The 24,330-nt window shown below is 51.2% G+C and overlaps 1 protein-coding gene across 12 annotated transcripts in view; it reads left to right on the top strand.

Moving 5' to 3' along the window:
• The window catches only part of KNDC1 (kinase non-catalytic C-lobe domain containing 1), a 57,207-nt gene that overhangs the window by 6,068 nt on the left and 26,809 nt on the right, over window positions 1-24,330 (top strand). For all 12 annotated transcript variants that reach the window (XM_082423051.1, XM_082423046.1, XM_082423050.1 and 9 more), the window contains exons 2-9: window positions 364-562; window positions 837-895; window positions 14,118-14,264; window positions 14,561-14,678; window positions 16,086-16,768; window positions 18,687-18,801; window positions 19,630-19,701; window positions 19,793-19,854. In XM_082423051.1, coding sequence (XP_082279177.1) covers window positions 364-562; window positions 837-895; window positions 14,118-14,264; window positions 14,561-14,678; window positions 16,086-16,768; window positions 18,687-18,801; window positions 19,630-19,701; window positions 19,793-19,854 — 1,455 coding nt within the window. The remainder of the gene's footprint in view (window positions 1-363; window positions 563-836; window positions 896-14,117; window positions 14,265-14,560; window positions 14,679-16,085; window positions 16,769-18,686; window positions 18,802-19,629; window positions 19,702-19,792; window positions 19,855-24,330) is intronic.

Here is a 24,330-nt window from a genome sequence, read left to right as displayed (position 1 = left end):
CTTCCCTCACTCCTGCATCCGCTCACCTGCTCACAGCCTGAAAAGGTGAGGCTCCCTGCGTGCCCCCCGAGGTCTGTGTGCTGAACCCCTGGGCCGGGGGCCGCACGGTCCGGGACGAAGGGCAGACTGGGCAAACGCCTCTCCAGCAGCAGCTGACGGTGCAGCAAACGCTCTGCGGCTCTGACGTCCGGGAACCGTGGGATGTCGTCTGGTTGCCGAAAACCTCGTTCCCGACATAGAACGAACCGTCGCGGCGTGGCGTCTGCTTCCGGGAGTCGTCTGGACGTTGGGGGCCGCGGGGGCCTGTCCCCAGACGCACCGCCCCTTGCAGGCGCCCGCAGCTCAGCGCAGGCCTTCTTGCAGGAGAACGTGTCCCTGGCCGACATCCTCTCCCTGCGGGACCGCGGCCTCAGCGAGCAGGAGGCCTGGGCCGTGTGCCTGGAGTGCAGCCGGTCCATGAGGAGCGTCGCCCACTCGGCCCTCTTCCAGACCCTGTGCATCACGCCCGACACCCTGGCCTTCAACACCAGCGGCAACGTGTGCTTCATGGAGCAACTCAGCGGTGAGGCCTGGGCCGGCGCCCGCGGGGAACGGGAGTGCAGAGCGGCCCGAGGGGACGCGGGCCCGCCCTGGGCCGATGGTCCCGGAGCCGGGTTTCCGTGGTCACCTGCTGGTACCTCTGCACCCCCCCACCATTGTGGGGCTCGGGACGCGCTGGTGCTCGCAGCTCCCCGTCCCGGGAGAGCCTGGAAGCCTGTCTTCCCCAGTGACCCGGGTCGGGGGTAGTGGGAAGGGAGGGTCGCCGTGTGACCCGGCGCCTTCTCTTCCCTTCCCAGACGACCCCGAGGGAGCCTTTGTTCCCCCGGAGTTCGACGTGACTGGGAACACCTTTGAGGTAAGTGGCAGCAGGTGGCCAGTGCCCGGCACCCCCCAACCGTCACCTGGCGGCAGTGAGCGCCTGCGGTCGGCACCCCGGGGGCTTCGGGGGGCACTCCCACCTCTGTGCCCTGGGGTCCCCAGCGACTTGGCTGCAGCGACAGCCTGTGTCTGGCCGCGTGCTCCTCGCTACAGCGCGTAGCATGTCGCCCGAGTGCGATTTACTATATTTAAGATGTGAAGAGCGCCTGAAATTACCGGGGGCGGCTGACGGGGGTCGCAGCCCTCTGAGGGACGGGCAGGGGCGGCTCGCGGCCCCGGAGAAGCACCCACGGGAGTGAGGGGCAGCCACGCCCAGGACACAGGCAGCCGAGGCCACCGAGGCCTCCGGGGCCCCCGGGCGCCCCCAGTGCAGCGAGGTGGGCAGGGGACCTAGAGGAGGGAGGGCGCCCCTCGTGCTGCTTCCACTTTCTAGAAAGAGTCTCCTGCCGCGTCTTAGCTTCTGGAACTTCCTTTTATGTGGTTTCCCGAGACTCCTCTGCACCGGGTGTCGTGTCCTTCGTGGGGGGAGGCCTGGTGGGGTCCGTGCTGCGCCGCGTGGCCTCCGTGTGTCCAGCGAGAGCTCCCAGCGGGGCGGCGGGGTCGCTTGCAGAGCAGGGCAGCTCTTTCCTACTGGGCTGCCTGAGGTGCGCTCCCACCAGCGCCCAGGGACCCTTCACCCGCTTCTGCGGGATCGGTTCCGCCGGGATCGCCAGGGGTTGCGTTCCTGTCGGTCAGGACAGTGGGCTTGCAGGTGGTGGGCTGGGGACCCCCTCTGTGGGAGAGCCCATTTCTATCCAGTTGCTCAGCTTTTCTCCCTGTATTTTCGTCCGTTTTGTCAGGACTGCAAATGCCATGTCCACCGTGTGTCTCACTTCCTTGAAGGCAGCGGTTCTCAAACTTTTTGGTTCTTGGAACCCTTTACACTCCTAAAAATCACTGAGTGCCCAAAGAGCTTTGTTTGTGTGGGTTATATCTGCCAGTACTCACTGTATTACAGGTTAAAACGGAGAAATGCGTAAAAAGTCTACCTATTAATTCATTCAATGACAACTGTAAACCCATTGCATGTTAGCACATATAACATATTTTCGTGAGAAATAACAATATTCCCTTCCAAAAAAAAACAGTGAGGAGAGTGGCATCGCTTTACACATTTGTAAATCTCTTGAACGCCCGGCTCAGCGGAGGCCTGGGTTCTCACGGCCGCGTCTGCGTCCAGTCTGCTGTGACAGCAGAGGCCCGCGGCCCCGGCAGCCTCCACGGCCTGTTGCTGGGACATTGTTTAGCCTCTGGAACCACGCTTTGAGAAAAGCTGCCTGAAGGCATCCTCTGATGGAAAAAAAAGTTTCTCATTTCTAATATAGTCAGATTATTGGTGTTTTCTTTCACTGTGTTTTTTTGTGCCTTAAGAAACCTTGCCAGCCTCAAGATCCAACAGATATTTGCTGACATTTTCTACCAAGAGTTCTAGTTTTGTTCTTCACATTTAATCCGCCTGAGGCTGATTTTTTTAAAATATTTATTTATTTATTTGGCTGTGCCGGGTCTTTAGTTTCAGCAGGTCTTTTAGTTGCAGGATCTTTAGTTGTGGGATCTAGTTCCCTAACCAGGGATCGAATCAAACCTGGGCCCCCGGCATTGGGAGCGTGGAGTCTTAACCACTGGGCCTGCAGGGCAGTCCCGAGGTTGATTTGTTATGTATGTGAGGCAAGGATGCAAGTTCATTTTTTTTATATGGATAACCGTTGCTCCCAGCTGTTTGTTGGCTGGCCCCGGTACACGCCACCTAAGCCATGTACACCCCAGTTCCGGACAAAGATGGGTCTGCCTCCCGGGCCTCTGCCCTGGTCCATGGGGGTCTGCCCACCCCTGCACTAGAGCGGCGTTTATTGGCCCCAGCTCTGCCACGAGCCCAGCATCTCACAGCGAACGTGCCCAGTCTCTGTTCTTTTCAGAAGCGTTCTGACTATTCTTAACTCTTTATTCTTCCACATAAATTTTAGAATTATTATCAAGTTCCAGGAAAAGCTCTGTTGGCACTTTGACTAGAATGGCTCTGAATGTATAGATCAGTTTGGGGAGAATTCATACCCCTATAGTATGTTATACCTCTTCATTTATTTAGCTCTAATTTACTGTCTCAGTAACATTTTAAAACTTTTATTGTAAGTTTTACTTGGATATCCTTTACTAGTTTATTCTCAGGAATGAGATATTTTCTGATTCTGTTCTAAATGGGTGGTCATCTTTCTAATCACATTTTTTTGCTCTTTGGGGCAAGTCTACAGAAATGCAGTTCGCTTTAACATCTTACTCTCACATCAACCATCTTGGTAAATTCTTTTATTATTTCTGATAACTTATAGAGTCTTTTAGTTTTTCTGTTTCACTGATCAAATCACCAGCAGAAGGCGGCAGGCAGTGTTGATCCCGCCGTCCAAAGGCTTGGTGCCAGGTTGCCCTGCCAAGTGTCCTGAGTGGGCCTGGAGCAGCGGTGTGACGGGGTCAGTGATTTCTCCACGATCCTAAGAGAGCTCTTCCCGCCTCCCCACCCTGGATGACATTTACAGCGGCCCCCTGAGGTCCCCACTGTGTCAGAGGGATGGAGTTGTATCAGGAAATGCTTCTGCATACTTTGAGATGATCATTAGGATGTTAACATTTCCCTTTTTTATTTTCTAGCATTAAATCAACCTTTCCTACTTAGAGAAACCTAAACTGGTTGTGTCCTATTTTTTCTTTACACCGTTGCATTTGATTGACTGACGCCTGCTTTGGGTCTCTGTGTGTTTTTCTCGCGTGAACTGGTAGTTTTCCATTCTGCTGATGTCTTTGACTCGTGTGAGGCATCAGGACTATCCTGGCTGTATGTAAATGCCCCCGCTTCCTTTGCCGTGTAATAGTTTATGTAAGAATGGGATGGTCTGTTCCTTCAAAGTCTGGTCAAACTTACTTACGAAGCCATCTGTTTCCTTGGAGCAAAGATTTTTAATTGCTGCTCTATTTTTAATAATTACAGGATTTTTCTGTTTTGTATTTCTTATTGAGTCAGCTTCTTGTAAACCATATGTTTCTAAAAATTTACCCACTGTTACCTGTGTTTTTAAAGTTGCAGGTGAGGTCCTTTCTGAATCACTGCATCATCGTAGGTGCCCTCTTCCACTCCTTGGATAATTTATTTGTACTTTCTCTTGCCAGCCTTGCCGAGGGGGGGGCGGGTTATATATTTTCTTAGTTTTGTCGACAGAAATAATCAATAACAATTCATAACAGGAAAGGAAAGAGTGCTATGTGAGCCACACTGAGGACTATAGCCTGAGAGACACAGATTCCAGAAGCACTTGAGTCATGTTCCCCAGGCTACAAAATGGGGAAGGCTTATAAAGGCAAAGTCCACAAAATTCCTCAAGTTGTTTGTCAGGAATTAGGATTGGAGCTGCAAGAAGTAAGGTGCTGGTTAAGCATGATTGGTCGGGGTCTGAAATGGTAGCATAGTTACAAGGAGACACTTGAGACCTAAGGTTGTGGGTGGCAGCTGCTGGCGGATACTGTTTTGAGAACGGCCGGTGGTGTCATTGTGTCCGATAGAGTGCTGAATTCAAGTTCTCAGGGATGCAGGAATGTGTCTGAAACCACGTCTACAGCAGCCACCCGGCTCCATCCTGGATGCCTGAACCACAGTTACTCCATTTTGATTTTTAAATGCATCCTTTTCTTTAATGGTTAAAGCAGTTGTACAGTGTGTGTTCAGCAGGCCTTAAGACAGGCTGCTGTAGATGAATGGATAAAGAAGATGTGATATATATGCATATGTGATATATATATATATGTGATACACACACACACATATACACACACACAATGGAATACTACTCAGCCATAAAAAAGAATAAAATAATGTCCTTTGCAGCAACATGGATGGACCTAGAGATTATCATGCTAAATGAAGTACACCAGAAAGAGAAAGACAAATACTATATGATATCACTTATATGTGGAATCTAAAACATGACACGAATGGACTTTACAAAACAGAAACAGACACACAGACATAGAAAACAGACTTGTGGTTGCCAAGGGGGCGGTGGGTGAGGGAGGGGTGAGGGAGGGGTGAGGGAGGGGTGAGGGAGGGGTGGATTGGGTTTGGGATTAACAGATGCAAACTATTATATGCAGGATGGATACACAGCAAGGTCCTACCGTAGAGCACAGGGAGCTATATTCAATATCCTGTGATAAACCATCATGAAAAGAACATGAAAAAGAATATATATATGTATAACTGAGTCCCTTTGCTGTACAGCAGAAATTAACACAACACTGTAAATCAGCTGTACTTCAATAAAATAAAATTTTTTAAAAAGACAGGCTGCACGTGAGTGCAGCTAACACGGCAACGGCGAGCGCACAATGATTTGCCCCCAGAAGGACTTGCCGGGCCTCCTCTCTGCACCCATCAAGTCCACCACCTTCCAGAAGCCTTCCCTACCACTGGATCCCGTGGGGATTTCTCACCGCTCTGATGTCCTGTAGCCCTGATCTCCTTAGCAGCCCTTCGTGTAGTGAGTGCTGAGAGAATGTCAGTAATGAGTGTAATTATTGTTATTAATATTATTAAATGACTGTTATTCCCTTTGCCCTCCTGGAGCTCAGGGACAGGTATCTTAAAAAAAAAAAAAAAAAAAAGACAGGCTGCTCTGGCCAGCACAGAGTTCAAGCCAAATCACATATGAGCCAGAGCGACTTCCCCAAACCTCCATACGTGAAAGTTTCTTCCATCAGCTTTTCACAGAGCCCACCTTGTATGGTGTGAGGTCTCCTGTCCCGTCTTGGTTTCTTCTTCGCCATCAATTCTGCTCTTATGTTCCAGTCTCTTGTTTCTTGTACTTGTTTCGAGTTCAGTGCGTTTTCCTAACTTGAGCTGGACACGGAGTTCGTCAGTCTGAGCTTTTCTTCTTTCCTAATATTAGGGTCGACACCTAAAGCCAAGAATTTCCCTCCGAACACGAGTTTTGCCACATGGCATATGCGGTATCATTCACTTCTAGGTGTTTCTTTATTTTGTTAAAAAAAGACTTTTTGATGTGGACCATTTTTAAAGTCTTTATTGAATTTGTTACAATATTGCTTCTGTTTTATGTTTTGGTTTTTTGGCTGTGAGGCATGTGGGATCTTAGCTCCCAACCAGGGATCAAACCCGCACCCGCTGTGTTGAAAGGCAAAGTCTTAACCACTGGACCACCAGGGAAATCCCTCTAGGTGTTTCTTTATTTCCGTTGGGATTTCTTCTGAAAGAATGGGTTGGGTTTTTCTTATTTTTTATTGTGATACAGGCAGACCTCACTTTACTGCACTTTACTTTATTGTGCTTTGCAGATACTGCATTTTTTACAAACTGAAGGTTTGTGGCTGCCCTGCATTGAGCAAGTCTGTCGGTACTATTTTTCCCAGCTGCATTTGTTCACTTTGTGTATCTCTGTCATATTTTGGGAATTTTCACAATATTTCAAGCTTTATAATTACTATTATTAGATTCGTTATGGTTATCTGTGATCAGTGATCTTTACCATTGCTATTGTAATTGTTCCCCGGCACAGTTCACTGACAGATGCGGCGTGTGTTCTGACTTCTCCACTGACCGCCCTTCCCGGTCCCTCTCCTTGGCCTCCCTGATCCTTGGGACACAACAGTATTGAAATTAGGCCAATTAATAACCCTGCAATGGCCTCTAAGTGTTCAGGTGAAAGGCAGAGCCACAGATCCCTCCCCGCGCGTTGGGCCATTCGGGTCTTCTGTCGCTTTGTCGCTTTTCCTTTTTTGCCGAGTTGTCTGCTCTGTACTCTGAGGTGTAGACGGCGCTGTACCCCTCCCTTTGCAGAGAAAGCGAGCCCAGCAACGGAAGGGAGCCGCCATCCGCTCTCCAAGTGACAGAACTCCCTGGGTGGAGGGGCTTTCCCGGGGCAGGGACCCCACCTGCTGCAGGGTGTAGGGTCAGGCAGGCCCACGACAGGGAGGGAGGAGTGATGCGGGCCACGCTCGGGGAAGGGAGAGACTGTCCCTAGCGGGAAGGAAGGGGCTCCCCCTTCCTTTTCAAGGCTTCCTGTCCCCGGAATCTTCCTATCATGACAAGTTTTCTTCTCTGAGTCACCGTAATTCCCAGCGGGTGGTTGGTGACTTTCCCTGTTGCTCCTCCCATGGGGCAAGCAGGTCCTTCTCGCCTCACACCTGTGTCAGCGTGGGCGCCGGTTCCCCGATCCTGGTGTTGGCACCGCCCATGATCCTGGGGTCCCCGCTCTGTGCTCAGATGGCAGCAGAGCAGGTGGGATCCTGCCTCATGGGCCGTGGTCCACAGGGGGGCGGACTTGATGCGAGTAGGGTTCGCAGGATCACCACTAGGGGGGCTTCCAAGACAGGAATTAGAGGTGGAAAGATCTTGAGGGCCAAAGACGCTGGTGTTGGCCAGTGTGTAGTGGACAGTGTCATCTGACAGCCGATGAGAAGTTTGTTTGCTGAGTTATTTTCAGACTAAAAGAGGTGGATGGATGAAGGTGGACAGAAACAGAAAGATATAGATACGGATATAAAGAAAAGTAGGAAGAAGGGAGGGAGGGAGGAAAAATAAATGTGGGTGGCGGATGGAGAGGGGGTGGACAGATGGATGGATGGATGCATGTGTGGGAGGGTAGACGGGTACCAGTGTCCCTGGAGGGGACAACAGGGTGTGGAGGGCAGGAGCAGATACCCTGGTGCAGAGCCAGGTCTCACCTTCAGGGCTGTGACTTGCTGGAGGCCTCACTGCTGCGGCCTGGCCTGCAGGTCGGGGCTCGTAGGGTCTGCCTTTCCTTCCACCCCCAGCACCCAGCAGGGCTCCCGAACCAAGGCGTCTGCCTGAGTCTGTGCAGCAGCTTGACCTACGTTTGGCCCCTTCAGGAAGCCCTGGGTGCTGGCTCTGCGGGGACCCAGGCGGAGGCCCTGGGTGCGGAGGGCGAGGTCAGCGTGTGAGGTGGGGACCAGGGCGGGGGTGCCAGTGTCTCCCGTGAGAGGAGGCCCGGCCTCGTGCACAGGGAGAGCGGACAGGCTCCGGGCCGCCAGGGTGGGCACCAGCCGTGTTCACAGGGCCCCGAGCGGGCAGCTGGACACCCTCAGCAGGCTGGCGTTGTCTGTAGGTGACGAGGTTGTGGGCCTGAGAGCTCAGGGGCTTCAGTGGAAAATGATAGAATAAAAGACTGCAGAGGTCAGCGGAAGGCAAGATACATCCCCCAAAGTACGTAGCTTTCCTTTGTGTTGGTAGTTACCAGTTGGAGAGGAAATGGAAAAAGTCCCACTTATAACAGCCACGACCACAGAAAGCCCGGGAGTGAACATGGCAGGAAGGGTTGAAAGTGCACAGCAAACCACTTTTCTAGAGATGAAAAAACAGGGCACGAGAAAATGAGGACACGGACCCTGTCCCTACACAAAGTATTTTTTCCAGCTTTACTGCGACAAAGCTGACATTTAATGTTGTGTAAGTTCAAGGCTACGGCCTAATGATTCGATATACTTAACATACTTCAAAACTATTTCCCCGTAGGGTTAGTTAACACCTAACACCTCCGCCACTAATTACCGTTTCTTTTTGGTGGTGAGAACATTTAAGGTCTGCTCTCTTAGAACTCTGAAGTATACAGCACAGTATTGTTGACTGTAGCCACCATGCTGTGCATTAGATGCCAAGAACCTGTTCATCTTATAACTGGAAGTTTGTGCCCTTCGACCAGTGTCTCCTCATTCCCCGTCCCCCACAGGCCCCTGGCAACCTCCATTCTACTCTCTGTTTCTATGAGTTCAGTTTTTTAGATTCTACATATAAGTGAGATCACACAGTATGTCTTTCTCTGTCTGACTTGTTTCACTTAGCATAATGCCCTCAACGACCATCCTTCTTTCCTGCGGCAGAATAATATTCCATTGTGTATATAGACCACATTTTCTTTATCCATTCACCCAAAGACACTTAGATTGTTTCCATGTCTTGGCTTTTGTGAATAATGCTGCAGTGAACATGGGGGTGCAGATATCTCTTCGAGAGCCTGATTTCATTTCCTTTGGATATACACACAGAAGTGGGATTGCTGGATCATATGGAGGTTCTATTTTTAATTTTTTGAGGAACCGCCACGTTGTTTTCCACAGTGACTGCAACAATTTACATTCCCACCAACAGTGCACAAGGGTCGCCTTTTCTCCACATTCTCACCAACACTTGTTATCTCTTGTCTTTTTGATAACAACCATTCTAACAGGTGTGAGATGATATCTCATTTTGATTTTGATTTGCATCTCCCTGATAATTAGTGATGTTGAGCATCTTTTCATGTACCAGTTAGTTATTTGTATGTCTTCCTGGGAAAATGTCTATTCAGTTCCTCTGCCCATTTTTTTTAAATAGCATCTTTTTTAAAAAAATTATTTATTTATTTATTTATTTATTTATTTATTTATTTATTTGGCTGTGCCGGGTCTTAGTTGCGGCACGCAGGATCTTTAGCTACAGCATACGGGATCTTTTAGTTGTGGCATGCTAACTCTTAGTTGCGGCACGTAGGATCTAGTTCCCTGACCATTGGGAGCATGGAGTCTTAGCCACTGGGCCACCAGGGAAATCTTTCTGCCCATTTTTTAATCAGATTATTTCGTTGCTCTTAAGTTGTGTGAGTTCTTTATCTACTTCGGGTATTAACCCCCTATGAGGTAAATGGTTTGCAAATATTTTCTTCCATAGGTTGCCTTTTCATGTTGTTAATTGTTTCTTTTGCTATGCAGAAACTTTTTAGTTTGATGTAGTTCCATTTATTTGTTTTTTCTTTTGGTGCTTGTGCTTGTGGTGTTATGTCCAAAAAAAATCATTGCCAAGACCAATGTCAGGGAGCTTTCCCCCTATGTTTTCTTCTATGATTTCTGTGGTTTTCAGGTCTCATGTTTAATTCTTTAATCCATTATGAGTTAGTTTTTGTGTATGGTGTAAGATACAGGTCCAGTTTCATTCTTTTGCATGTGGCTGTCCAGTTTTCCCAGTATCACTTATTGTAGAGACTGCCCTTTCCCAGTAAGGGTTCTTTGCTCCCTTGTCAAATACTAGTTGACTGTATATGCGTGGTTTTATTTCTGGGCTCTCTATTCTGTTCCATGTGATGGTTTTTATGCCAATACCATACTGGTTTGATTACTAGAGCTGTGTAATACACACACCAGGAAGTGTGATGCCTCCATCTTTGTTCTTTCTCAGGATTGCTTCGGCTATTTGCAGTCTTTTGTGGTTCCATGCAAACTTTTGGTTTTTTTTTTTTCTATTTCTATGAAAATGCCATAGGAATATTGATAGAAATTGCATTCAGTCTATAGATGGCTTTGGGTAGGATGGACATTTTAACAATATTAATTCTTCTGATCCATGAACACAGGATATCATTCCATTTATTTGTGTCTTCAACTTCTTTCATCAAAGTCTTATTCTTTGCAATGTACAGATTTTTCACCTGCTTGGTTATATTTATTCCTAAATATTTTATTGTTTTTTCTAAATATTCTATTGTTTTTGATGCTATTGTGAGTGTGATTATTTTCTTTATTTCTCTTTTAGATATTTCATTGTTAGTGTATAGAGATGTAACTGATTTATGCATGCTGATTTTGTATCCTGAAATTTTACTGAATTTGTTGTTACTAAAAGATTTTTGGTGGCATCTAAGATTTTCTATATATAAGATCATATGTGCAAATAGAGACAATTTTATTTCTTCCCTTCTAGTTTGGTTGCCTTTTATTTCTTTTTCTTGCCTAATTGCTCTGGCTAGAGCGTCCAGTGTGTTGGAAAGGAATGACGAGAGTGGGCATCCTTGTCTTGTTCTGAACTTAAAGGAAAAGATTTCAACCTTTCACCATTGAGTATGATGTTAGCTGTGAGCTTGTAATATGTGGCCTTTGTTATGTTGAGGTACATCCCTTCTATACCCAGTTCATTGAGAGTTTTTACCATGAAAGGATGCTGAGTTTTGCCAAATGCTTTTTTCTGCTTCTATTGAGATGATCATATGATTTTTATGTTTTATTCTATTAATATGGTGACTCAGATTTACTGATTTGTGTATATTGACCCATTTTTGCATCTTAGGGACAAATCCCCCTTGACCATGGTATGTGATCCTTTTAATGTACTTTTGAATTTAGTTTGCTAATATTTTGTTGAGGATTTTTATATCTATATTCATCAGGGATATTGGTCTATAGTTTTCTTGCACTGTTCTTATCTGGCTTTGATGTCAGGGTAATGCTGGCCTCATAAAATGAGTTTGGGAGTGTTCCCTCTTCTTCAATTTTTTGGAAGAATTTGAGAAGGATTGGTATTAATTCTTTAAATACACGTTATTAGAATTCACCAGTGAAATCATCTAGTCCTGGGCTTTTCTTTGTTGGGAGGTTTTTGATTACTGATTCGATCTCCTTACTAGTAATAGTTTGTTCAGATTACTTCTTCGTGATTGAGTCTTGGTAGGTTGTAGGTTTCTAGGAATTCATCCATTTTCTTCTAGGCTACCCAGTTTGTTGGCATATAAGTAGCGGTCTCTGGTGATCCTTTGTGTTTCTGTGGTATCAGGGGTGATGTCTCGTCCCTCGTTCCTGATTTTATTTGTTTGAGTCCTCTCTCTTCCCCTAGTCAGGCTAGCTAAAGGGCCCACAGCCAGGACAGAGGTTTGTCTGTCTGCCTCTCACCTGACACACAGCTGGGCAACACTCCTGCCAGGTCCCTTGGTATATGTTGCTGGATCCCACAGCTCCCACAAAGGAAATTTTGTCCACAGATGGATGCCCAATTGTTGTTGAGGGGGATGCAGTCTAGGGACAGCCATCTTGCTGACATCCAAGTACTTCATCTTGTATGACGTTGGTCCTTCCCAAATTCTGCAGCGTCAGTGCTGTTACAATAAAATTCCAATGTTTTGGGGTTTTTTTTTAAATGGGAATGGGGGAACCTATATATATATTTTTTTTTTTAAACCTGAAAAATGTGAAAATAATCAAACATTTTTGGGGAAAAAATGGAGGGCAATTTGTCCACCAGGTATGAAAATGCACTCTGGGGAATTCCCTGGCAATCCAGTGGTTAGGACTTGGCGCTTTCACTTCGATCCCAAGTTGGGGAACTAAGATCCCACAAGCCACATGGCTGAGCAAAAAAAAAAAAAGAAAGAAAGAAAGAAAGAAAATGCACTCTGAAGCTACCATAATTAAAATAGCACAGTAGCATAGTCTGGACAGAGGGAGTGACACAGAGTGAGAGGAGGGGAGGCCAGCCAGAGCCTGGAGCCCTGGAGAGCTGAGGGCAGCAGGACGAGGGTTCAGGGCAGACAGAGGGTGGGCTCTTCTTTAACAGTGTGGGAGGTGGAGGTGGCTCTCCATCAGGAAGGAGACAAAACTGGATCCCTGCAGCACACCAGCTCAAAGATACAACCCACAGGGATTAGAGCTAGATGCTTTAAAATTATAAAAGTATTGGAAAAAGCAGAAGTAAGCTGTTTTTATTGTCTTGGGCTAGGGAAGGTCCTCTTAAGAAGCCAATAAAAAAATTATCCAATTTCACAAATTAAACATTAGAATTTTTGAATGTCAAAAGACACATGAAAAAGTTGAAACATAAGTGACAGAACATACGTGTGACACACAGACCAGGGATCAGCCCCTTCATGTGCCACGGGTGCACTCAAAACAGGCAACAGCTCGGCAGACAAATTAGCAAAGTCCATGAATGGGCAGAAAGAGGAAAATTTAAAACAGCGAATAGAGATGAACAGATGCTTGGTCTCGTTCACGGTCACAGAAATGCAGGTTAGCACGAGACACTGAGCTTGGGGAAGCTGCAGAGGCCGCGAGCTGGAAGGGGGAGGGGTTTGACTCCCCCCCACGCGCACAGACACACACACGGCTGGGCCGGTCACTCACGAGGGGAGCTCCTCAGCAGCTCCAAAAACTGCAGACGGAACGGACGTCGCCCAGGTTGGTCCCCCACTTGCGGGGCCTGAGCCTTCCTGGACATACTGTGGGTGCACAAAGACGTCCACGTGAGGACGGCCACTGCAGCGCTGGTCACAACAGCAAAACGCAGGAACTGCCCTGAGTGGCGAGGGGTGGACCCCCACGTGCCCAGCTCCTGAGAGAGACGTTGGCAGGGAGGTGGGTCAGGAGGGCGTGTCTCAGCCAGGCGGCCAGTGGAAACCAGACAGCCCGAGAACAGCAGCAAGAGCCGGTGGTCCCAGACCTCCCCACAGACCGGGAAGGTGGGGTCTGAGGGTCATGTGAGGAGGCCAGGCAAGACGTCCCTGACAGGTCACGAGGCTGCCCAGGGAGAGGGCCAGAACCCCAGCACTCAGCCATGCTGAGCCTGGCCCTGGCTACGTGTTGACCCCGGACCGGCGTGGGCCCAGGGCTGGAGGTGGGGGACTCACTGGTTGGAGTGGGGGGAGCACCGGGGCAGGGAGGTGGGGAGAGCTGGCCTCTGGGGGCCCGGCCTCTACTCCTGAGCTGTGTGACCCACCTCTCTGGAGCCACACGGCCCAGGGCCCTCACAGCTCCTCCTGGCCCAGCTGTGTGGCCCCGGGCAGGTTCCTGAACCTCTCTGGTCTCAGCGTCCTGGCAGTGAAGCGGGGATGATGAGGCCCCACGTGCGCGGTCCTGGGACGAGGCGAGAAGGCCAGGTGGTGCTGGAGGACACCTGGCCACGGGGATCGGCAGGACCCGAGGGCCGAGGCCTTCCCTGTGAGCCTGTCCCAGCGGGCATGGGGAGAAGAGCCCCACGCACACAGGGGAAAACCCTGACTTCCAGACTGCAAGAAACCTGCCTTTCCTCCTCCTCAAATCGGTTTTTGAAGCATACACCTGAAAAAGAAAAGGCTGGCCCTTTGAAGACAGGGCAGGCGCCAGGCGAGGGCCTGTGCCGGGGAGGTGGGCTGGGGCTGGTGCGGCGGGGCCGGCACAGACCGCAGGCCCGAGAGCACGGGGGCGGCTCGGGGCCGCGGGGATCGCCGCGCTGGGGGCAGGGGAGGCGGCCCTGTAAGGAGCAGGTGCTCCTGGCCCCGAGGGGCGGCGGTCGCCTGGGGACGTGCCGCCCCGGGAGGCTGCGAGGCCCTGCCCCGCGCCCAGCCGGCTCTCTGGTGCCGCCGCAGGCTCACATCTACTCCCTGGGGGCCACGCTGAAGGCAGCCCTCGACTATGTGACGGAGCCCGAGCCCCAGCCCAGGCTGAGCCGGGAGCTGGAAGCGCTGCTGGGCCAGATGCAGGCCGAGGACCCCGGGGACCGGCCCGACCTGCAGGTAAGCGCGAAGGCAGCCCCCGCTTCCCGCGGGCGCGGCCCGGAGCCCCACGCGCCCCCGGCCAGCGGGCCCCCACCCGCCCGTCCCCCGGGCTCCCGCCTTCTTTACATTTTTGCGACGAACGGCGTGCATTATGACTGTCACGGGCAGGACAGAATCCGCTGGTTTCACGAAGCAGATTCTGCCCCGCGGGGATCACCAAGCCCAGGACACCCCGCTTAGCAATCCCGGCGCCTAGAGCGGTGGGGGGGCGGCGGGGGCCGGGGGGCGGGGCTGAGCGCTGGCCCCTGTCACAGAACATCATCGCGCTGTGCGAGGAGAAGATGCAGCTCGCGTCCTCCTGCCGCCTGTGCCAGAGCCTCTCGGCCGCCGGGAGGAGGGTGCTTTCCATCGAGTCCTTCGCGGCGTTTCAAGGTAAGCGCACAGGTGGGCGAGACGCACACGCGCCCAGGCATGTGCACGCCCTCACACATGCACACGTGGGTGTGCACAAGCATTAACACGCTCACGTACATACACGTTCGCGCCGGCGTACTCACCATGCAGGCCACCCACGCTGACATGCACGTGGATGCAGACAGGTCACATGTGCTCCCACAGCACACATGGAACCATACACGCACGTGCAAACTCGGACACACCTATTTAGACTATTAACTCACACAGCAAGCACACCCCCGTGCACACGCAGCACACGCCCACAGTTTCCCACACGCACAAACACGTCTGCACACGTGCACACACTCACCCGCTCTGACCCACAGTTGGAGGTGAGAGGCAGGTCATGTGGGAAGTGCCTGCCCTCAGGACTGGTCACCTCTGTCCTCTTCTGTGGGCGTTGGGGACACTGGGGACATGGACGCAGCACCGCCTGTCTGGTGGCCACTTACTTCCCGGCCACACAAGCTGTTGCTGAAGCATCTGGATTTTCATGGCTCACAAGGCATAATCTCGGGTGGCACTTTGAACAAATGCCAGCGTCTGCTCTGCACTGTGCTCGCAGCAGGGAGCCTGGAGGGTCCTGAGGGGAGGTGTGGAGCCTCTGGGGGCGGCAGGGCCCCTCCCCCAGCCAAGCGAGCGGCATTTCCCACCAAGTTGGCATTTGTGACACTGCAACACCAGGCCCGCTGGCGGCTCTAACATCAGGGAGGGCGTTAACACTGACAGAGGCTCCGTCGAGGGGGCTGCAGGCCACGGGGGGCGTTAACACTGAGAGAGGCTCCGTCGAGGGGGTTGCAGGCCACGGGGCGGGGAGGGCGTTAACACTGACAGAGGCTCCGTCGAGGGGGCTGCAGGCCACGGGGAGGGGAGGGCGTTAACACTGACAGAGGCTCCGTCGAGGGGGCTGCAGGCCACGGGGAGGGGAGGGCGTGTGTCTCTAGAGGGGTTCACACAGACACGTGTGTGTGGAAGATTGTACGTCAGGACGAGCTGGGGCTGCTGCCGGATTTAATTTATTCCTTTGGGGAGTATCACTTGTGTAATTGTAATAGCAAAACGATGTGCTCTTTGGATGAGCTAATTAGGCCTTAGGAAACCCTTCGGGAAGCTCATCCTGGGCCGGGCGGCGGGGGCACGGGGAGCCTTCGGAGACTCGTTACTTAGCCAAGATGGTGTGATTAAGGAAGCAGATGAGGACGTTTCTGGGCCAGTCCTGAGGGAAGGGGTGGGGGGCCTGGGAGGCCCCGTGCTCTCTGTGATGGGCGGGGTCCAGGGGTCCCGCAGGAGTGGGTGCCTTGGTGGCCGTGAGCGCGGGGATTGCAGGGGGAGGCCCATCCTGGCCGTGGCCCTCGGCTGTAATCACGTCTTGCTTTTGCCCAGATGTCAGTGAGATCACCTGGAGGGAGAGACTGGCTCCAAAAAGCGTGGGGCCCAAGAGGCAGCCAGGGGACCGCTCCGCGGACCCAGCGGCCCTGCCTGCCCTGGAGAGCCGGCCCCCGAGCCCTGCCGGAGAAGGCCTGGAGCACCCGGGGACCCCGCCCTCCAAGGCTCTGCTGTCAGCCCCTGTGAAAAACGGAGAAAGCCCGGGCCAGGAGGGGCTGGTCCCCGAGAGGCTGGCCTGCCTCCTCCTGGACGCCCAGCGGCCCCTGGGGGACCCGGACAGAGGCTTCCTGGAGAGGAGCCGCCTGAGGAAGGGGCAGACGCTGCCCCGGCTGCCGCCCTGCGGCCCCGAGGCCGGCACCCTCTGCCTGTCGCTGACCAGCACGAAAACCCAGCCGCCGGCGCCAGAATTCTTCCCTCCAGACCCCAGGAAGCCCTTTCCGGAGGGGAAAAATGGCCTTACCAGCTTCCAGGCACAGCCCGAATCCAGGCTGTGGCCGGAGCGAGACGCCGAGCTCCGGGGCAGCGGGGACAGGGGGGCGCGTGGCCGGGGCCCCGCGGAGGAAAGCCCCCCGCCCGGTTCCAAGGGCCCTCGCGATGCCGGCAGAGACCCAGGGGCTCCCGAGCCTGATGACGGGACTGCGGACAGAGCCGGGGAGCCGGGCGGAGCAGCCCTGGAGCAGGTGGGTGACCGTGTCCCGCGGGGCCCGGGAGGGACCTGTGTGCACATGCACCCGCATGCACATGCACACACGCACGCGCGCCCTCCGCAGGCTCGGGTTCTTGAGTAAGAAGTAAGTCGCTCCCCTAAGGTGGGTCCCTGTGAGTGTCTTGGGACGAAGTCCCCTGGTGTTGGGTGGCCCCGACACACGTGCGTCTGTGGGGCAGTGCCGACTCCACCAGCTTCATTCCCACCATGCTTTGCTGACCCAGAGGTCAAAGGGGAGGGCAGGCTCTGAGTTACATTTTTATTCATATCCTGATAAGCAAGCACCTGAGGGTAATTTACTTGAAAAATATGGTTACTTTAAAATGAAAGTCCATCCTAGGGACCCCAGCGCGCTGACACGTGCTCGATGCCCACGTGCTGTCCGCTCAGCCCACACCATCTCCACTGGCCTCCCCATGTCCACCCACACGACCACACTCGTGTACACAGAGCGCCCAGGCACCGAGGTGAAAACCTCAGGCCTGAGCCCAGGGCTCTGCTCGCCTTCAAATGCCCACCAGCCTCACAGACAGCCCACCTCCCGGATGGGTAAACTGAGGCTTGGGGCCGCCATGAGGAGGGTGGGCGGTCGCTGAAGGGCACAGCTGATTGGGAGCCCAGCCATGGTCTTAACCACCAGGCTTCCCTGCCCCAAAGGCTCAAGGAATCAGGGCCCACCAGACCTCGGCCCCCACACAGGTCACAACCCGTCAGGTGTCAGGGCTGGTCCAGAGTCAGGGACCCAGATCTCCTCTGGAGAGCACGTCCTGGGTGCAAAGCTGGCTGCTCCAACCCCACATGTAGCAGGAGGCTTGGGGGGCCCTGTGCCCCAGAACCTGGGCCGCTGGCCAGGCACAGGCTGGATGAGGCAGGGAGGGAAGTCTCAGGACCGAGACAGCTACACCCTAGGCGCGGAGGGGGGTCCAGGAGGGGTGAAGACACTGCCTCTGGAACCTTCCTCTGAACAAGCACTTCTGTTTCCAAGCGGGCGGTTGTACTCCCAGCTCTTCCCGTGGCCGCAAAGCAGAGAACTCCCTTCCAGCTGAACTCATTCTTCTGACTCTGGGACTTTAATGGCGGGGGGGCGGTGCGAGGGAAGGGGGACCCATAACATAAAATTTACCATCTTAACCACTTCAAGTGCACAGGACAGGGGCATGAGGTACATTCACACTGTTGTGCAACCATGACCATCATCCATCCCTGGAACTTTCTCAGCATCCAGGCTGAAACTATGTCCCCATTAAACACCCCATCCCTCCCCCCGGCCCTGATAACCTCTAACCTACTTTCTGTCTCTATGGGTGTGACTACTCTCAGTCTCTGATATAAGAGGAATCATACAGTGTTTGTCCCTTTGTGACTAGCTTATCTCACTGACCAGGGTGTCCTCAGGCTTCATCTAGGTTGTAGCTGTGTCAGAATTCCCTTCCTTTTTAAGGCTGAATAACATCCATCCTATGGATGGACCACGTAATGCTTATCCATCCATCCACCGATGGCACTTGGGCTGCTTGCACGTGTTAGCGCTCGTGAATCATGCTGCTTTGAACGTGGGTGGGCAAATGCGTCTTCAAGACCCTGCTTTTAAGTGGAACTGCTGGGTCGGGTGGTAAATCCTGCGTCTGATTCTTTGAGGGGCCTCTGTGCTGTTTTCCACGTCGTCGCACCGTTTTACGCTCCCACCGGCCGTGCACAGGTGCTGGATTCTCCACGTGCACCCCCAGCACCTGCTGTGCTGACGTGGGGACTCTCCCAGCCCGTCCTGCCAGGAGTGCACTGCGTGGGGCAGACCCCGCGTGTCTGAGGTGGTCCTTGCCCTGTCGCCTTCCTGCGTGCATCCCTCTGAGGTGCCCACACACTGAATGTGGCTCCTCCCCCCGCCCCCCCAGGGCGTCTCCCTGCAGGACCTCCTGTCTAAGCTGGGCCGGCCCTTCAAGGAGTACGAGCTCTGGGCTCTGTCCCACGCGTGCCTCAGCGCCCTGCGGACGCACGGCCAGCACCCAGGTGACGCCCTCCCACGGGTCCTCGCCCAGCCCGCCGACCCCCAGCATGTCCGGGCCAGGACCCGGGCCCACACGGGGCCTCTGTCGCCCATGCGGGCTGTGTGGACAGCCTGGGGCCGGGTGGCAGTGTCCACCCTGTGAGCCGGGGGCGGCCTGGGGTATCCACTCTGGTCTCAGGACCAAGGGGGTCAGAGGGCAGCTTAAAACGTGGGCCTCCTCCTGCTGAGGAGGGGCAGGAGCTGTGCGGGGGCCCTGGCCCACACCCTCTTAGCAGGGGCGACGCTGTCCCCAAGGAGACGAAGATTGGCTGGGGCGGCGGGGCGGGGGGGGTGGTCCTCGGACATTAGACTGGTTTGTGGCCCCTGAAGCTCAGCCCTACCAGGCAGAGTGACCGGTCTCCGGCCCCACGGTGGTTCTAGCAGGGCAGGGGCGCTGCTCTCTGGCCTCCCTCGGGTCCTGTGAGCCTCAGGCCTGTGGGTACAAAGCGCCGGCACCCAGCCTCCCCCGGGACCCCTCCCAGGGCCACGCTCGGCGGGTGGGTCACGTCCCTCTGTCCCCCTCCTCTTCCCGCAGCTCCTGTGCCCCAGGGCTGGCTCAGATGGCCCTTCTGTGGCCTGTCGCCCCGGGCCTCTGGGAAAGGGAACCAGCACTTGGCCCCTATGCTGTGTCCAGCGAGGGCCCCAGCGTCCCCGCACTCCCTGGGTGGCTTGGGAGCCCGTGGGGTGGCTGAGAGAGGGGGCTGCCCCACGACCGTGGCTCTGCCGGCCCTGAGGGGGACCAGGTCCCCCAGTGAGTCTACAGCCGCCCTGACCCTCGCCTTCCCTTGCAGCCTACCTGTGTCTGGACTCCGTGCTGGTGGCCGAGGATGGAGCTGTGCTTTTCGGGCCACCTCCCGCCAGCGGTGCGTAAGTGGGCCCCCCCGGGGGCTGCGCTCTGGTTCCGACAGCCAAGGCTGAAGGAAAGCTCAGTGGGTTTGGGGTTTTCTCTCTCAGGTGCTTACAACTCGTTCTTTCTGGCTCCCGAGGTCGCAGAGCAAAAGCTGATGACTGAAAAGGTACCTGGGCCCTCCCCACCCCTTCCCGTGGCCCCCTACCCCCATCCGTGGTGCCCACGCCCTCCATCCAGAGAGCCTGAGAGGGGGAGGGGGTGGGGAGAGGATGGGCCCAGCATCAGGACTCAGCGGAGTCAAGGCGACCCCCCCAACGCAGCCCCTGCGTCCAGAGCCCGGCTCTGCAGGGGCCTCCCGGAGGGTGACAGGGGTGACATCTGAGCCTGGACTTCAGTTCCAGGCAGCGCTCACAAGACCCCACGGCTGAACTTTCAGGGATGTGTGCCAGATGCTTGTCAAACACAGCTTCAATTGTACAGACTTAAAATCAGGTAAATTATATTCAGAACCAAGGTAGAACTTCTGCTTTCGGGGACGTGGGGGAGACATAAGTTCCCTGCCCCCCAACAAAGCACGCCGTTCTGAAAGCTGGCATGTGAGGACAGAAAGGCCAGGGCCCTGGGCCTGGGGAGCGACGGTCCTAAGAGTCCCGGCTGTCCTTCCTGCCTCACACGTGAAGGATGAGGAAGCACATCTGGGAAACACCAGCGGACACAGCAGAAGCCCAGTGGAAGCCCGCATGCTGGAGCTGGAGCACCAGGACAAAGGGAGGGCGGCCCACCCAGGCCAGGTGCTGTCGGAAAAGGCTGAGCATCCAGCCTGTGACGAGGACCCCTGCCCATCAGTGAGACGTGCCCCTCCCGGGGTGGGAGTGTCAGTCAGAGGAGGCCTCAGAAAGAGTTGGGACTTTCACTATCACCCAGCAGTGACAAGTCAATCTCCCCTCGAAAAAAAAAAATCACTAAAAATGAAATACTTAGATGTAAGTCTAACAAAGCATGTATAGGACTCGTATGCTGAAAACTAAAAAAGAGGTAAAGTCTCAACTCAGTAATCTAAGCACCCACCTCAAGAACCAAGAAAAAGAAGAGTGAAATAGACCCAAAGCAGAAAAAGGAAGCAGTGAAGCTGAGAGCAGGACTCAATGAAATGAAAACAGAAAAACAGTAGAGAAAACCAATGAAATGAAGGGCTGGTTCTTGGAAGAGACCAGTAATATTAACAAACTTCTAGCAAAACTGACAAAGCAAAAAGAAGGAAGACACAAATTACCAATGTCAGGAATGACTCAGGGGACCTCCCTGCAGACCCTGCAGACATCAGAAGGATAATGGAATACCACAAACAACTCCCTGCACATAAATTCAATGACTTAGATGAAATGGACCAAATCTTCAAAAAACATAAACTACAACTCACCCAAGATGAAAGAGACCTTTGAATAGCTCCATAACTGTTGAGGAGATTGAATTTGTAATTTTTAAACTCTCAAAAATAAATCTCTAGGCCAAGATGTTTTCACTGGGGTGGTATACCAAATGTTTAAAGAAGAATTAATACCAATTCTACACGGTCTTTTCCAGAAAACAGAAGTGAACACTTCCCAATCCATTTGATGAAGCCTAATATTACCCTGATACCAAAACCAGATAAAGATAGTACAAAAAATATGTATATAGGTCAATATCCCTCATGAATATAAAGGCAAAAATCCTTAACAAAATATATGCAAATAGAATTCACTAAAATATAAAAACAATTATACACCATAAACAAGTGGGGGTTATTCCAGGGACATAAGGCTGGTTCAGTATTTGAAAACCAATCAGTGTAGTCCAACATATTAACCAGCTAAAGAAGAAAAATCCCATGATCACATTAATTGATGCAGAAAAAGCATTTGACAAAATTTAACACCCATTTATTTAAAAAAAAAACTCAGAAAAATAGAAATAGAAGAAACTTCCTCAACTTAATAAAGATCATCTACCAAAAAAACTGTACAGTTAACATCATACTTAGTGGAAAGACTAAATGCTTTCCCCCTAAGATAAAGAACAAAGCAAGGATGCCCACTCTCACCACCCTATTCAACATTGTACTGGAAGTTCTAGCCACTACAATAAGGCAAGAAAAGCAGGTAAAAAGCATAAAGGCCAGGAAGGAAGAAACAATACTGTTTGCAGACGACATAACTGTCGACATAGAAAATTCCAAGGAATTCCAAAGAATCTACCAAAAAAAGCCTCCCAGAACTTAGAATTGAGTTTTGAAAGGTCACAGGATATAAGATAAACATTCAAAAATCAATTGTATTTCTATATACTAGCAATGAACATGTGGACACCAAAATTAAAAACACAGTACATTTACAATCACTCCCCCAAAAATGAAATACTTAGATGTGAATCTAACAAAGCATGTACAGAACTTATATGCTGAAGACTACAAAAGGCTGATGAAAAAAATATATCAAAGAAAATCTTTGGAATGGAGGGCTAGGCAAAAAGCTTTTATACTTGACACCAAAAGCACTATCCATAAAGTTTTCCACAAAAGGAAAAATGGATAAATTGAACTTCATCAAAATTTAAAACTGGCCAAGTGGCATTTATTCCATGTATGGATTGCTGACTCAACAATTGAAAGTCAATGTAATACATCACATGGACTAAAGAAGAAAAATCGTAACAATAGGTGCTAAGCTTTTGACAAAATTTAGCACCCATTCATAATAAAAACTCTCAGCAAACTTGGAATAGAGGGAAATTTCCTCAACTTGATAAAGAATATCTACAAAAAAGCCAACAGGTAGCATAAGTAATGGTGAGAAACTAGATGCTTTCCCCCTAAGATTGGGAAAAAGGCAAGAATGTCCCCTCTCATCACTCCTATTCAACATCGTATTGGAAGTCCTAGCTAATGCAGTAAGACAAGAAAAGAAAAGAAAATGGATGTAGATTGAGAAGGAAGAAATAAGACTGTCTTTGTTCACAGGTGATATGATTGTCTAAGTAGGAAATCCCAAAGAATCAACAAATCTCCTGGAACTAATAAGCAGTTGTAGCAAGATTGTAGATAGAAGATTAAAATACAAATGTCAATTGCTTTCCTGTTTACCAGCAATGAACAATTGGAATGTGAAATTAAAAATACAATACCAGGGCTTCCCTGGTGGCGCAGTGGTTAAGAATCCACCTGCCAGTGCAGGGGATATGGGTTCGAGCCCTGGTCCGGGAAGATCCCACATGCCGTGGAGCAACTAAGCCCGTGTGCCACAACTACTGAGCCCGCATGCTATAACTACTGAAGCCCACGCACCTAGAGCCTGTGCTCTGCAACAAGAGAAGCCACCACAATGAGAAGCCCACGCACCGCAACGAAGAGTAGCCCCCACTCACCGCAACTAGAGAAAGCCCACGCACAGCAACGAAGACCCAATGCGGCCAAAAATAAATAAATAAATAAATTTTAAAAAATAATAATAAAAAGTAAAAAAAAAAAATACAATACCAGGGACTTCCCTGCTGGTCCAGTGATAAAGAATCCGCCTTCCAACGCAGGGGACACAAGTTCGATCCCTGGTCGGGGAACTAAGATCCCACATACCCCGGGGCAACAAATCCTGCGCTCCACAACTACTAAGCTCGCACGCCTCAGCTAGAGCCTGCGTGCTGCAAACTACAGAGCCCACGTGCCCTGAAGCCTGCGCGCCACAACTAGAGAGAAAAAACCCACACACCACAACTAGCAAGAAGCCCATGCACAGAAATGAAAGATCCCGCATGCCACAACTAAGACCAGACACAGCCATTTTAAAAATAATTAATTAATTAATTATTTTTTAAAAATACCATTTACGTTATCACCAAAAAAATTACTTATGTATAAAATTTAATAAAATGTGTATAAGATTCATATGAGGAAAACTGTAAAATTCTGATGAGAGAAACCGAAAAAGATCTAAATAAATGGAGAGATAGTCCATGTTCATGGATTGGAAGACTCAATATTATTAAGATGTCAGTTCTTCCCAATTTGATCTATAGATTCAATGCAATTTCAATGAAAATCCCAGCAAGTTATTTTGTTGATGTCAACAAACTGATTCTTAGGTTTTTATGTAGAGGCAAAAGACGCAGCATAGCCAACACAATATTGAAGGAGAAGAACAAAGTCAGAGGACTGACACTACCCAGTTCTAAAACTTACTGTAAGCCACAGTAATCAAGTGTGGTTTCCGCAAAAGAAAAGACAAAAAAATAAATGGAACAAAGTAGCCCAGAAATAAACCCACACAAATACAGTTAACTGGTCTTTGACAGAGGAGCAAAGGCAATCATTGGAGAAAAGACGGTCTGCTCAACAAGTGGTGCTGTAACAACAGGACATCCACAGGCCAAAGAAAACCTTTACACAGACCTTGTTGCACTTTTCACAAAAATTAACTCAAAATGGAACATAGGCCTAAAAGTAAATTCAAAGCTATAAAACTTCTAGAAAATAACATAGGAGAAAATCTAGGCAACGAGTTTTCAGATACCACACCAAAAGCATGATCTATGAAAGAAACAATCGATGTTAGATTTCATTAAAATTAAATGCTTAATTTTAATGCTGTGCTCTGTAAAAAACACAGTT

Source organism: Balaenoptera physalus (genome assembly GCF_965194825.1).
Source record: "Balaenoptera physalus genome assembly, chromosome: 14".
NCBI lineage: Eukaryota > Metazoa > Chordata > Mammalia > Artiodactyla > Balaenopteridae > Balaenoptera > Balaenoptera physalus.
Note: the sequence above shows the minus strand (reverse complement) of the source record. Positions and strands in the feature narration are given on the sequence as shown.